Source organism: Talpa occidentalis, unplaced genomic scaffold (assembly GCF_014898055.3).
Source record: "Talpa occidentalis isolate TD23 unplaced genomic scaffold, MPIMG_talOcc4v2.1 talOcc4.7, whole genome shotgun sequence".
In the NCBI taxonomy this organism is placed as follows: Eukaryota; Metazoa; Chordata; class Mammalia; order Eulipotyphla; family Talpidae; genus Talpa; species Talpa occidentalis.
In genome coordinates, this window is record NW_023605083.1 from 78,482,050 (window position 1) to 78,496,019 (window position 13,970).

Genomic DNA, 13,970 nt, shown 5'->3' on the forward strand with positions numbered 1-13,970 from the left:
GATGAAATGAGGATGACTCTAGAGAGCAGGTAGATAGATGATAGTGTCATCAACTGAAATGGAAAATGAGAGGTGGGGAGGAGGTATTTGGGGTAAGAGATGAGTTGTTTGGGATATATTAGGTTTGGTTGGCTGAGGCCAACCACAAACCCACTGTCTCAAGTAGAACATAGTCTAATGTCCCACCGAATGAACATAATCTTTGGGAATGGAAGGCCCCTGGATGCTCACTGGCAGTTGAGTGATCCTGAATATATCTCTGTAACTGCATTTACACATCATATTGAAAATCCCCGTCTGTATTTCTCTTGTTCCCTAGCCCTGTGCTGTCACCACTAGCACATATGGCTATAGAGTGCTTGAAGTGTGCCTAGTCCAGGTTGAGATGTAAGTATAAAATGAACACCTTTTAAAAATGTATAACCAGGGCCTCCCTAGTGGAGTAGGGGTTAAAGTGTCAGGGCTGTCAAGCTATGCCATGAGTTCAATGCCTGGCCAGGAGCTAACCCGCACTGCACAGCAGACCTCTCCTGTCTTGCCCGCAGCTCCCCTCAGCAGTGTTTCTCAGTAGATTTTCCTGTTCTGCTCACCTCTCTGTCTCTGGTGAATCCTTTCACTACTCCATACCTCTGGCCTGCACGCTGGTTCTTATATGCATGAATAGATAAAAATAAATCTTTAAAAAAAATAAAAATGTGTAACCAAACAAAATAACTGCCAGGTATCTTACTTGGTAATATATTTATATTGATTACATTTTAAAGTAATATTTCAAATTTGTGGCATTAAATAAAAATACATTGTTAAAATTAATCTCACTGCATGTTTTCACTTTTTTAAAAATGTGGTGAACTAGAAAATATAAAACCGCATGTTTGACTTGCATTATATTTCTAAGGACAGCACTGCACTATACATCAAAACTGTTTATGGCAGGTGGCATCAGTGCCATATGCATCTTTTTATTTCCAATGCCTAGAACAGTTCAGTCCCATAGTAGGCATTAGCTAATATTAATGAGAAATGAATGAAAATCATGAGTGAATAGAATGCATGAAACTCTGAAAATGATAAGCTTCCTCATAAGGGTATTCATTGCAGTTCTTTGACAATGTTTGATATAAATTAGCAAAAAGACTTAGGCTTTTAATGTTTGTTTTGCTTAATTAGAGCTCCAAGGAACACCTAATGATCTGTTTGACTGAGACCCCAACTGTGAAATGGGTGAGGTTTAGCAGTTGCATTTCCTTAAAGAAGTGGAAACTGCTACCAAGCAGAATGAGGAAATGTGAGCTGGGAATAGCAGGCTTTGGAATAACACAGATTTAGGTTTGAATTATGTTCACCACTGGCTTTGTAAACCTTTTTTTTTTAAAGATGTATTTATTTATGCATGCAAGAACTGGGGTGCAGGTCAGAGGTGTGGGGGATGAGAGGGTTCACCAGAGACAGAGTGGGGAGCAGAACAGGCAGATGGACTGAAATACGCTGCTGAGGGGAGCAGCGGATGAGGCAGGAGCAGTCTGCTGCACCATGTGGGTTAGCTCCCCAGCCGGGATCGAACTTGTGCTGCAGTGGCTGCAGATAGCTTCATAGTGCTGCATCTTAACCCCTTGAGCCACCAGGGAGACCCAGCTTTGTAAATCTTACCTGTTCTCTAGGCTTCAGGTTTTGTGGTGATAAAAATACCTCTTAGGATTGTGTGCTAACTAAATGAGATGTCAGATTTAAACTTGCAAACTACTTGGCACTTAGAGGTATTTCAATAAATGTACATTTCCCTCCATTCTCCAACCTGGGTACATTCATACCACTGCAGAGTCAAATCATTCCGTCGATCATCAGTCAAGTATTTATTAAGTGCCTACTCTGTGTCAGGCACTATTTCAGTAACTGTGAATACATCAGTGAAAGAAAACAACCAATTCTGTCCTCATGAAACTAACACATTAGTATGGGAGCAAGAGAATAAGCTACTAAGTAAAAATGCATGGTATATAAGATGGTGATAGATGAATGGAGAAAACCAAAGCAGAGAAGGAGGATAGGAGGTGCCAAGTAGGGCCAAGTTTGTGGTTCTGTTTTAGTTTTAAATGCAATGGTCAGGAAGACCTCATGGATAAAGTGACAAATGAGTAAAAGAGTGAAGGAGGAAGCCACGTGGAGATATAAGGTAGATACAGGCCAGGATGTGTCTGCTACGTTGGGACTCAAGGAGGATGGTATGACTAGAGCCATAGGAGTTAAGGTTGAAAAGAGATGGAGGGCCTCCCCGGTGGCGCAGCGGTTGAGCGCTGGGTTGCGAAGCTGTCCGCAGCCTCGGCAGCGCCGGTTTGATCCCCGGCTGCTCCCCGGCCACCAAAGGAGGGTCCCACATGGCACGCAGACCTCTCCTGCCGCCCACTGCTCCCCTCAGCAGTGTCCTTCGGTCCTTCTGCCTGCTCTGCTCCCCGCTCTGGCTCTGGTGAATTCTCTCGCCCTCCCGCGCTTCTGACTGTACCCAGTGCTTGCATAAATAAATAAATAAATAAATCTTTAAAAAAAAAAAAAAGAAAAGAGATGGAGATGAGGTCAGCAGGGTATCTGGAGACAGGTCCTGTATATAGCCCTTGTAAAGATGTTGGCTTTTCTTGCAGGTGAAATGGGAAGCTAGTGGATTGCCCTGAGCAGAGAACATTATCTGTCTTAGGTTTTAACAGGATGGCTTATCACCTTGGCTGGCGTGTAGAGAAATTGGGAGATGAGTTAGGTGACTACTGTGAAAACAATAGGGAGAAAATGAGGGCAGTTTGGGTGGTCACAGTGCAAGTAATAATGAAGCCCATGTGTGCTGTTAATTTAGCCCTTGAACCACCACAGGTTCTTGTCCCAAGAAGCCATAAAAAGGAATTCGCAGACATTTCAGATAAGCAGAAATGAACTTTGTTCAACAAAATTTGTTTGGAGAAAAGAACAAAAGCAAGGACTCCCAGATACGCTGTACCTGGAAGGGGTAAAGAATGGGCCTGTGGGGCTTCCCGGATGGCGCAGGCGGTTGAACCCAGCGCTGCGAAGCTGTCCCCAGCCTCTGCAGCACGGGTTCAATTCCCGGCTAGCCAGGGAGATACCCACATGGCGCCGCAGACCTCCTTTGTCTTGCCCGCTGTGTGTTTCAGCAGTGTATTTCAGTCAGTCTTCCTGTTCTGGTCCCCGCTCTGTCTCTGGTGAATCCTCTCACCCTCCCGCACATCTGGCCTGTACCCCGGTTCTTGTATGCATAAATAAATTTTTAAAAAAGGGGAAAAAGTAAAACAAACAAACAAAACAGAATGGGCTTGTTGCTAGGGAATATTTATTTTTTTAAAGATTTATTTATTTATGCATACAAGAACTGGGGTACAGGCCAGAGGTGCAGGTGGTGAGGGGATTCACCAGAGACAGAGTGGGGAACAGAACAGGAAGACTGAAATACACTGCTGAGGGGAGCAGCGGGGACACAGGAGAGGTCTGCTGTGCCATGTGGGTAGCTCCTTGGTGGGGGATCGAACTTGTGCTGCAGTGGCTGCAGACAATTTCATAGGTTGCATCTTAACCCCTTGCGCCACCAGGGAGGCTCTCTAGGGGATATTTAAACCTTTTTCTCTATTCTGAAATCTCATTATCGGGCCTCTCAGGTGGCGCAGCGGTTGAGCGCTGGGTTGCGAAGCTGCCCGCAGCCTCTGCAGCGCCAGTTCCATCCCCGCCTGCCAGGCAAGGGTCCCACATGGCGCGCAGACCTCTCCGGCTGCGCCCTCAGCTCCCCTCAGCAGTGTACTTCTTCGTAGGTCTGCCTGTACTGCTCTCCACTCTGGCTCTGGTGAATTCTCTCACCCTTCCGCACTTCTGACTGTACCCAGTGCTTGTATGAATGAATAAAATAAATCTTTAAAAAAAAAAAATCTCATTATCCTGGTTTGTGACTGGCTCTTTCTGTAGTGGCTGTACTTCCCTATTCGGCTGTGCCCATCTTCCCAGCTCTTATCTTAGAGGTTACCTCCCCTGTCCAAGGTCTCTTAAAATTTACTGCCCTCATTAGTTTTAAATTTTAACCCTAAAATTTACTGGCCCCATTAACCCTCCTGGATTTCTGACCTCATCTCTTGGGTATATTTGGTTAGCACCTCTTGAAATTTACTGTCCTTATCTCAGAAGCCTCTTTTAACTCTCCTTAAGTTCCTGTCTCTACCGTCCCTGGAGCTGCCTTTCAATAATCACCAGGCAGAAATTATTACGCTCCCAATTTTGTAATTGAGGAAACTTGGGGTGAAGTAATGGCTCCAGGTCAAACTGTTAGAAAGTGGTAGACTATAAAGCTGACCCTAACTTGCCCTAGGACTCAGTAACACATAACCTGGGGCTCCTGAACTCCCTTGGAAATTATGGATGGGCTCAGGGATATCCTTGAACCACTTGAAATTTTGTATCTTTGTGTGTGAGTGCAATGTTTGGATGGAGAGCTTTTAATGGCAACTCAAAGTCATTCCCTGACCCAAGAACTACCTTCTAGGAGAAAAGGTGGATCTCTCCTGCTGCTAGCAATTCTAAGTCCCATAATGAACTTCTTCCCTCAGACACTGACCTAAATCCTCCAAGGTGCTGATCGTGTTGTGAGCCTCGCAGAGCTCCTGCCACCCTTTTTTTTTTTTTTTTTTTTTTTTTTAAAGGCTAGACTTAACCTTTTTTTTTTTTTTTTTTAATAGAGGCATGTTTTTTTATTTATTTATTTATTTATTTGTTTGTTTGTTTTGTTTATACATGCACTGGGTACAGTCAGAAGCGCGGGAGGGCGAGAGAATTCACCAGAGCCAGAGCGGGGAGCAGAGCAGGCAGAAGGAGCGAAGTACACTGCTGAGGGGAGCATCCTGCCACCCTTTTTGACTTCCCTGACTTCCAACTTAGACTCATCAGGATTGTTCAGGGAAAAAAAAAAAAAAAAAATTAAGGGAAATTCTATTCAGTATTTTATGCTACTCACCATAGAAACTTGGAAGCCACAAGCAGAACCAGGGAAAAGGCATCACACCTTCCTAGAGAGGGTACAGGGCACTTGTATGGTTAGCTTGCATTCAGTAGATTCCCTTTTTAAATAATTTCTGATCTATAAATCACATAAATCTCAGCACTGAGAACCAGTTTTATGGTTTGATTTGCTAGTAGTCACAGCATTAAAATAAGTTGTAAAAAACAGTGATTTTTTGCAGGATAAATATTTAAAAGGGAACAGCTGTAGGAAGATGTAGTGATTCAAGTCAGCTCATGGCTCCTTTCTCACTAAAGGCTGTGGAGGTTGGGTCTTTCCTCTAAATATCTTTATGCTGCAGCTGTCAGGATGAGGTAGGACAGAGCAGAGAGGAGTCAAGTGTACCTTTGGGAATAGTAGATCCATGGGACAGAGTCAGGGGCAGGGCTGAGAAGTAGGCTGAGGTCCTACATGTGGTGTGAGGGAGACTCAAAGTTGCTGCCTTCTTCCCTGAACTTCTAGGTTGGGTTTTCTACTGTGAAGTTATGGTGGTCATATTTTTTGGGAGGCAAATTAGTAAATTTCAAATTAATTTTAGGAGGCAAATTTATAACTTTCAAGGGGGAAATTTATTTGACAAAGAGATGAGCCTGTTTGGGAAACAAACAAGTTCTGTCACTTCTATTGAACTCTGAGCTGGTTGACAAGTTAGGCTGATGGTTAGATGTTCAGTTTTGGTACAGTGGCAGGAGTTGAAGACTAGGTCAAACTCTTCCTATTTGTCTTGTTTTTCATGCCATTTCCTTTGTACCAGGAGAGCCCCTACTCCTCTCCTCCCACCCAAGCCCTATTACTGAAGTCTTCCTGCCATGCAGCTGCTGCGCTCTCACTCTCTTGCCTTGGTGATTAGAAAAGAAAAATTGTTTTCATCTATGTTACTACATTTTCAGACACAATGGGGTCTGAATATTAGTAATAGTAATTTAGTAATAGTAATATCATGAATAGTAATAGCATCAATGTTACTATTAAGAGTAATTAGTAATATTTCTCACACCAGATGTGTGGGTTTTCCATACATCAGGCAATTCGCAACAGCAGCAGGTATCCAACCATTTAACTCAATTCGGATACTGTCCATAGTTAGCATCAGAGCTCATAGGTTAATGGCTCAGTACCACATGGTCCTCTCCCCACTTTAGATTTCAGGTGCCAGTCTCAAGCCCAGGGAATCCAAGTTTTTTAAAAAAGCTAACACTTAGTGAGTGCTTGCCATGGGCCATATGCTATGCTAAAAGTATTTACATGTATTTAACTCATTTAATCCTCTCAATAATCACCAGGTAGAAATTATTATGCTCCCAATTTTGTAATTGAGGAAACTTGGAGTGAAATAATGGCTCCAGGTCACACTGTTAGAAAGTGGTAGACTATAAAACTGTTGTTTCTCAGCTGGAATATCAGAACTGAAGTCATGGATCTTGCTCCCATCAGAGACCAATAGGACTAACATTTATTTTAAGATTTATTTATTTATGTGTAGAAGAACTGGGGTGTGGGTCAGAAGTGCAAGGGGTAAGAGGATTCACCAGAGACAGAGTGGGGAGCAGAGCAGGCAGACTTACTGAAATATACTGCTGAGGGGAGCAGTGGGCAAGGTGGGAGGAGTCTGCCATGTGGGTTAACTCCCTGGCTAGGGATCGAACTCAGACCATAGGAATGGTAGTGCTGAGACTTAATCTGTAGGCCACCAGGGAGGCCTGGACTAACACTTATTGCTGATGAAATGTGGGTAATGCAGGGCAAGTGTGGAGAGACTGTAATAACTTGAAGAAATATGGCTTCCCAAGCTTGCCAAGGTCTTGGAACAGCACTCAGTTCCCTTCACTGACAGTAAAATTCTCTAATCTTAATTCTTGCTATTTGAGGGGACCCCCCCTCCCATTTTCTCCATCTGGACATTAAAAAAGAGTACATATGTTGGGGTGGGAATGTTACTTCTAGTTTTACTTTAGCAAATAACTTGCTGAGTGACCTCAGATAAGTCACTATCTAAAATAGAGATATTAGTTGTTTTACTTCCCTAGGGGTAGTTGAGACAAAGAAAATAAATGTGAATGTTGATTAAAAAAAAGTCATTATGCAAATATAAGTTCATGATAAATAATAATGCAGGGAAAGAGGTAGGACAAGGATTTTGAGATTGTTGCCTTGAGCAAATTATTTTACTTCTGAGTATGAGTTTCTGCATCTATAAATGAAGATATTATACACTTTACTGAGTTGGTGTGAGGATTAGACATGGTATATATGAAGCCCTAGCATAATGCTAGGTACATGGTAGGTATCCAGTAAATGGTAGCTATTATTAATAATAACCTGACAACCTGGCTTGGTTAATACTCTATTATAAACACATTTGGCAAAACAACAAGCAAACAACCAAAACACACACACATCACTACCACCACCATCACCTACCCAATCACCATGGTTCTCCAGCTTCCCCTAAAGGTGACCGCTGGCTCCCAAGTGTACTTAAAGCCTGCCAAATGCTATTAGCAAAATGGAGGTGCAGCCAGATGGAACTCCTTTCCTCCTCTGAGAGGCTGGGAGTGATTTCAATGAAGGATGGCTGTGTGCAAAGACTGATTCTGAAATAGCTTTGACTGCCAAGTGACAGAAGGTGTGAGCCAAATGAAATGGTGATGGCAAAGGAGGGGATTTAGGGCTGAGAGCAGCTGGGAGGTAATGTGTACTTGCTAACTCTTTGATCTCACTCTGTTACTGAATCACCTTATTCCTTTTCTCCACTTAAGAGACCTATAGGTGATCAGGGCTGCCCACTAGCTCCAGCTGATATATGGATATACCTCTTGTTTGGTGTCATGAGGAATTCTTATTAGCTGCTAAATGTGGAGGAGACCCATTACTCTCCAGAGACTATTGTGGATACCTCCTTGTACTATCTAATCTCAGAATAGGCAAGGACTTCATATGACAGGAAGGTAGACATAGGTTGGAAAAGAATTACTTTTTTTTGCATAGATGAACTAGAGTGTAGACCAGAAGGGAGAGGAGAAGATTCACCAGAGACAGAGTGGGGAACAGAACAGGTGGATTTAGTAAAATACACTGCTAAGGGGAGCAACAGGAGATACAGGAGAGGTCTGCTGTGCCATATATGGGATAGCTCCCTGGCCGGGGGGATCTAACTCAGACCATAGGGGTGATAGCACTGAGACTTAACCCCTAGGCTACCAGGGATGCCCCATATTTTACCACTTTTCAAGGCAACTTACTCATTTAACAGATATTTATCAAGCCATATTATGTCTCTGATTATTTTAGGTTGTGAATAAAACAGATGAGCTTCCTGCCCTTGTGGAGCTTATAGTGGTGAGGATAAACATACTTTATGGAAAAATAAGCACCTCCCTGGTGGTGCAAGTGGTTAGGCACAGCACTATGAAGCTATCCACTGCCTCTGCAGTATAATCCCTGGCCGGCAGGCCAAGGACCCATGCACATGGCCCAGCAGACCTCTCCTGTCTCGCCTGCTGCTCCCCTCAGCAGTGTGTTTCAGTCAGTCTGCCTGTTCTGTTCCCCACTCTGTCTCTGTTGAATCCTCTCACCCCCCACCTCTGGCCTGTACCCCAGTTCTTGTATGCATAAATTTTTTAAAAAAGAAATGAGCTTAATAAATTCATAGAAAAATGTGATACAATGATGAGGGGTCGGGGGATGAGTATCACCATCTGAGGAAAAAACATTAAGGCTGAGAACTGAATGAGAAAACTTCCCAGTTATTTGAAGACAGCTTCTAAGTGGCAGGAAATACAAGCCTACAGAGTCCGAAAATGGCATGTTTGAGGAACAGAAAGTTAACCAGTGAGAACTGGGACATAGAGAATAAAGGGAAAGTATGTAGCAGATGAAGTTAGAGTTCCAAATTGGGGGCCTATACATTAGTCCGCAAAGTATGAGATTTCTCTTAAAAACTAAAACTTTATCACACCAAGTTGTAATCCCTAATAGGTAACAATTTTCTATGTGGAGTAGTATGCTCTCCTGCCCCCTTACATTCCCCCCCTTTTCAAAAGACTTATTTATACATTCAAGAACTGGGGTACAGGCCAGATGTGCAGGTGGTGAGAGGATTCACCGGAGACAGAATGGGGAACAGAACAGGCAGACTGACTGAAATCCACTGCTGAGGGGAGCAGCGGGTGAGACGAGAGGTCTGCTGCGTTGGGTTGCTGTGGGTTGTCTGTGGGTTGCTCCCTGGCTGGCCAGGGATCGAACTCGTGCTGCAGAGGGTGCAAATTGCTTCAAAGTGCGGTGCTTAACCCCTTGCACCACCAGGGAATTAGCAACCACTGAGCACTATTGTAAGTTTAATAAGGGTCTGATTTTCCCCTTAGTGTGATGGAAGCATACAACGACCAGTTTTAAGCAACCCAGTGACTTGATCCAAATTATTAAAAGATCACAGTTTTGTTAATAATAGATTATGGCTAAAGTGGGGGACAAACAGAACAGGCAACAATTAATGCATGAGTGGTTGGTGGCTAGAACCAGTGGAGATAGAAAGTGGACATATTTGAGATGTACTGCTGCCAGGACTTAATACTTTAGATTTGGGGGATAAGAAAAGGCAATTTCAGAAGACTTCAAGGAGAAAGGTCAAGGCTGGGGATGTAAATTGGGAACCAACTATATATATAGTTATATATATATGTTGTACATATATACACATATGTGTATGTGGATATATGCGTGTACATATGTTATACATGTATATGTTATACATGTGATATTTAAGGTCATGGGAAGGGATGAGATCACTGAGGGAGGAAATGTAGATGGAAAATAGAAAGCAAAGTTAAGGGACTTTTTTTTTCCTTTCTGAATTGAAAGCATCTAAATTCCCATTATCATACAGGCTGCTAGATTCTTAGAATTAAAAAGCAATCTAAGGTCATCTAGCCACCACCCCTACCCATAAATTTACTCGAATCCCTCTATACAACATAGTAGTCAGTCAACTGGTGCATTGGTAACAGGAAATATATACTATGTCTATTAAGACATTTTATTCTTTATTAGAAAATGGTCTTCCTTCACATTAAACTTTAACGTAAATATCTTTCCAAAAAAGAACACTGTTGAGAGTGAAAGGGAGCACTATTCAAAATTACACAAGACAATTAGAACCATTCTGGGCAAAGCTTTCAGTAAAAAGTAACAAAATTTTAATCATCTGTCATTAAAGTCAACCAAATGATTTCACATCTTTAAAAGGTGAGATACCGGGCCTCCCTGGTGGTGCAAGGGATTGAGCACCGCGCTATGAGGCAATCTGCAGCCTCTGTAGCACGAGTTCCGTCCCCGGTCTGCCAGGGAGAGACCCACATGGCGAGCAGACCTCTCCTGCCTCACCCACTGCTCCCCTCAGCAGTGTGTTTCAGTTGGTCTGCCTGTTCTGTTCCCCACTGTCTCTGGTGAATCCTCTCACCCCCACCCCGCAACTCTGTCCTGTACCCCAACTCCTGTATGCATAAATAAATCCTTTAAAAAAAAAAAGGTGAGATGCCATTTGTCTTATGGCAAAATTAAGGATTGGCGTTAAAATCTAAAAAAAAAAATCTGTTCTAATGTTCTCATTTTAAAGGGGAAAGTGAGGGGCACTAAATTACTAGCCTAAGATCAAGGTAGCAAGTTAGTAGCGCCAGGTAAGGGATAATCAGATACTGCTGTAGAAATACTTTAACTCTCCTTTCACACGCATGTTACTTGACTCTCACCATACTCTGAGGAATCATTTTATTAATTGAACTAAGGTTCCGAGAGATGACCTGCTCAAACTGAGTAACTATCTGCAATGATAGTTCAGGAGCAGGATAATAGGCAATCACTCAAAAAGTATTAGATAACTTCTTCTAGCTATCCACAATTAAAAAACCCAATCCCCTGAATTCCATCTTTATCCCTCCAGTTATTCTTCTTCCACTTCTAAACTCTCAGCTCTTCCTGTGAAATTGTTTATTCATTTCCTCTTAATCCATACCTAATTACTAAGTGACATTGCTTTAAAAAAATTAGTTTACAATCAAGTCTCCCATCTACTTTCTCCCTCATGTTCATTCCATGCTATATACTATAATTTAATCTTTCACTTTTCCCACATTGCCTGCAGGAATTCTTTCATGTAGCATTCAAGGCTTTTATATACTTTATTTCTCTTGCAAAAAAACTGGGCTTTAGAGAAACTGGACTGAATTTCCATAAAACACTTAGAACCCTACCTGGCCTCATACTGTAAGCACTACTTTTAAGTTTCAGCTATTATTACGGCTCACTTTTATTTGAATACACTGTATGCATTTCTATCCCAAGAACACTTGTAACTCCTTTTTCCTATCTGAATACCTCTATTTCCAAGGGAGAAATAGTGACTTAAAATGACCAAGGATGGGCACCCGTCAATTGTTACTGCTGAAGAAAACAACTTGGTCTTCCGACAATAAGTAGAACTTGTAACCATAAACCCTTATTTACCACAGAGTGTAATAAAATTTAAGGCTGGCTGGGATATAAATAAAAGTATATTTTATTCAAGGGGCCTCCCCTGGTGGCTCAGGTGATTGAGCACAGCGCTGTGAAGCTGTCTGCAGCCTCCGCAGCATGGGTTCGATCCCGGCCAGCCGGCGAGATACCCACATGGCGCAGCAGACCTCTCCTGTCTCGCTTGCCCGCTGCTCCCCTCAGCAGTGTATTTCAGTCAGTCTACCTGTTCTGTTCCCCGCTGTGTCTGGTGAATCCTCTCATTCTCCTGCACATCTGGCCAGTATCCCGGTTCTTGTATGCTTGAATAAATAAATCTTTAAAAATATATAAAAATAAGAGTATATGCTGAATAAATTTTAAGAAAAAAGGTATATTTTATTCAAGACAGTAAGCTTATGGAGCATATAAAGGAAAAAACCCCTGAAAAATAATAAATGGGTTCTGGATTTAGGGTAGTGGCTCAACTTTGGTACATATTAGAATAACCTGGGAAGCTTTCAAAATACAGATGCCTATACACAACAACAGATTTACTGAATCTCTCTATTGACAGGGCTCAGGTTTATCATTTTTTTAAAAGCTTCTTAAGTGATTCAGGTGGACATTTTAGAAAGCTTCATAGGTGATCTTCATGAGCACCTACACCTAAGAATCACTGGGTTTCATCAAGAGAAACTTTGGAACAAGGAAGCTGGTCATGTTTACACATTTTTTTCTCCATGTTTCTAGAAAGCCTGTTTTTGAAACTGAATACCCAGTTACCCAGCTCAGACTGACTTATATGTTTATGAGTAGTGTTCTTACCAAAAAAAACCCAAGCCAAAAAAAATCTCAAACCCTTTGGGTTTGATTTAGGGCGTCCAGAAAAGAAAAAGTCATAAATATTCCCACAGCACACTTGGTAGTCAACTAAAAGCTTGTCTGTTGGTCTGACTTCTATGTATATATAAATTTCAAAACAAACTTACTTAAGTAAATATATATTTAACTTTGTACAATATTTACAGCTTGCAAACTTTACAACTCAGAATTATACACTCAAATCTGTAAATGTTAAAAAAAAAAAAAAAAGTCGGCATTTCAGTATACAATACTTCAAAAATTTCCAAAACAGTACCTCAGAAATTTCCAAAGTGCAATCCCTCACAGGCTCACTGTATTTCACCAACCCAGACAGGTAAACAAATGCCAGGCATGGAGTAATCTGTATCGTATTGAAAACATTTTTTAACACTATAACAAAGCCCCTTTCACCCGCCAATCCTGAGATAACAAATCCTGTAGTTCTCCCTCATCGTCACTGTCAACATTCTCCTCTTCTTTTTTCTGCAGTTCTTTAATGGTGAGAACCTCTTTAAGTTTATTTTTTATTTCATCCTGACGATTCCGCAGCTTTTCCACTCGCCGGTAACACTCTATCTGCTCATCAATCTCCCCAATCTGCCGGTCCAACCGTCCCTCCTCATCTTCCTCAGCAACTATGGCTTCAGAAATAGTGTTGACTTGTCTCATAGCTTTTTGAAATTCGTCCCACTCTTTGTCCATTTGATCCTTGGGGGCATCAACCTTTCGTACCTTCGCATCTATCTCAGGGTCATCAAAAAAACCTTCCGGTAATGCTTCCGCGGTGTTTTCTTTCCTTTCCACGATTTTTTCGTGTATTTCTGCTTTCTCTATTGACCCTGAGTGAGGAATTAAAGGGGCCTTGGGAGGATTTGTATCCAAGAAATCGCTTGGCAGCTTATTATTCGTTGCCTCGCGCGAAGAAATTGAATGTTCCTTGCCCAGTGGGTCGAGCGGCAGCTTGCTTGCTTCCCCCTTTTTTCCTTCTCCTCCCTCTTCCTCCTCTTCCTCCTCCTCCTCATCATAATCAGGGAGTAAACCCAGAGCGGAAGACTTGCTGAGGGTCGCTCTTGTGGACTCCTTCCCCGCTTTGTCAAAGTTGGTGGACAAACCGGATGTGGAGGGTTGTACCTGGGGCACCGGAGAGGCCTTTGCTCTTTTGGCGTCTTGGCTGTCTGTGTCGGGAGCCTTCCTCTTCACGTACTGAAGCACTGCGCTGGCGGAGCGACCTTGGGCGGCTTCCTTTGCGCCTTTCAACTCGGCCACTCTTTCCCGGTGTTGCTTTCCCAGGACGTGAGTCTGCCACAGGAGCTCATTCTTAACCGGAGTGTTACAAAGGGCACAACTCAGCTGCCCCAAACGGTTGTACTTGGCGAATGGAGATTCTATCCGTTTCCGATTGGTGCTCAGACGCTGCTTCTCCTTCATCAGCCGCCGGAGTTCATCCTGATTCACTACTCGCTTCCCCGCCGATGTCCGAGCAGAGGCGGAGGACGCCATCTTTGAGGCCAGAGCGTAGTCGTTCCTGGCTCTCGTCGGGGCGATGCCCGATCACGTCACTTCCGGTCATGACGATGAT

General features: G+C 42.8%; 1 protein-coding gene across 1 annotated transcript; it reads right to left on the reverse strand.

Moving 5' to 3' along the window:
- Positions 1-9,745: 9,745 nt before the first annotated feature.
- Positions 9,746-13,936, reverse strand: ZNF830 (zinc finger protein 830). The gene has a single exon (XM_037492888.2). The coding sequence runs from the start codon at positions 13,889-13,891 to the stop codon at positions 12,782-12,784; it is 1,110 nt and encodes a 369-aa protein (XP_037348785.1). The 5' UTR covers positions 13,892-13,936; the 3' UTR covers positions 9,746-12,781.
- Positions 13,937-13,970: the final 34 nt, after the last annotated feature.

Bases quoted from the DNA above. Each gene is read 5' to 3' on its own strand.
- ZNF830 (XM_037492888.2), bottom strand. From the start codon at position 13,891: ATGGCGTCCTCCGCCTCTGCTCGGACATCGGCGGGGAAGCGAGTAGTG.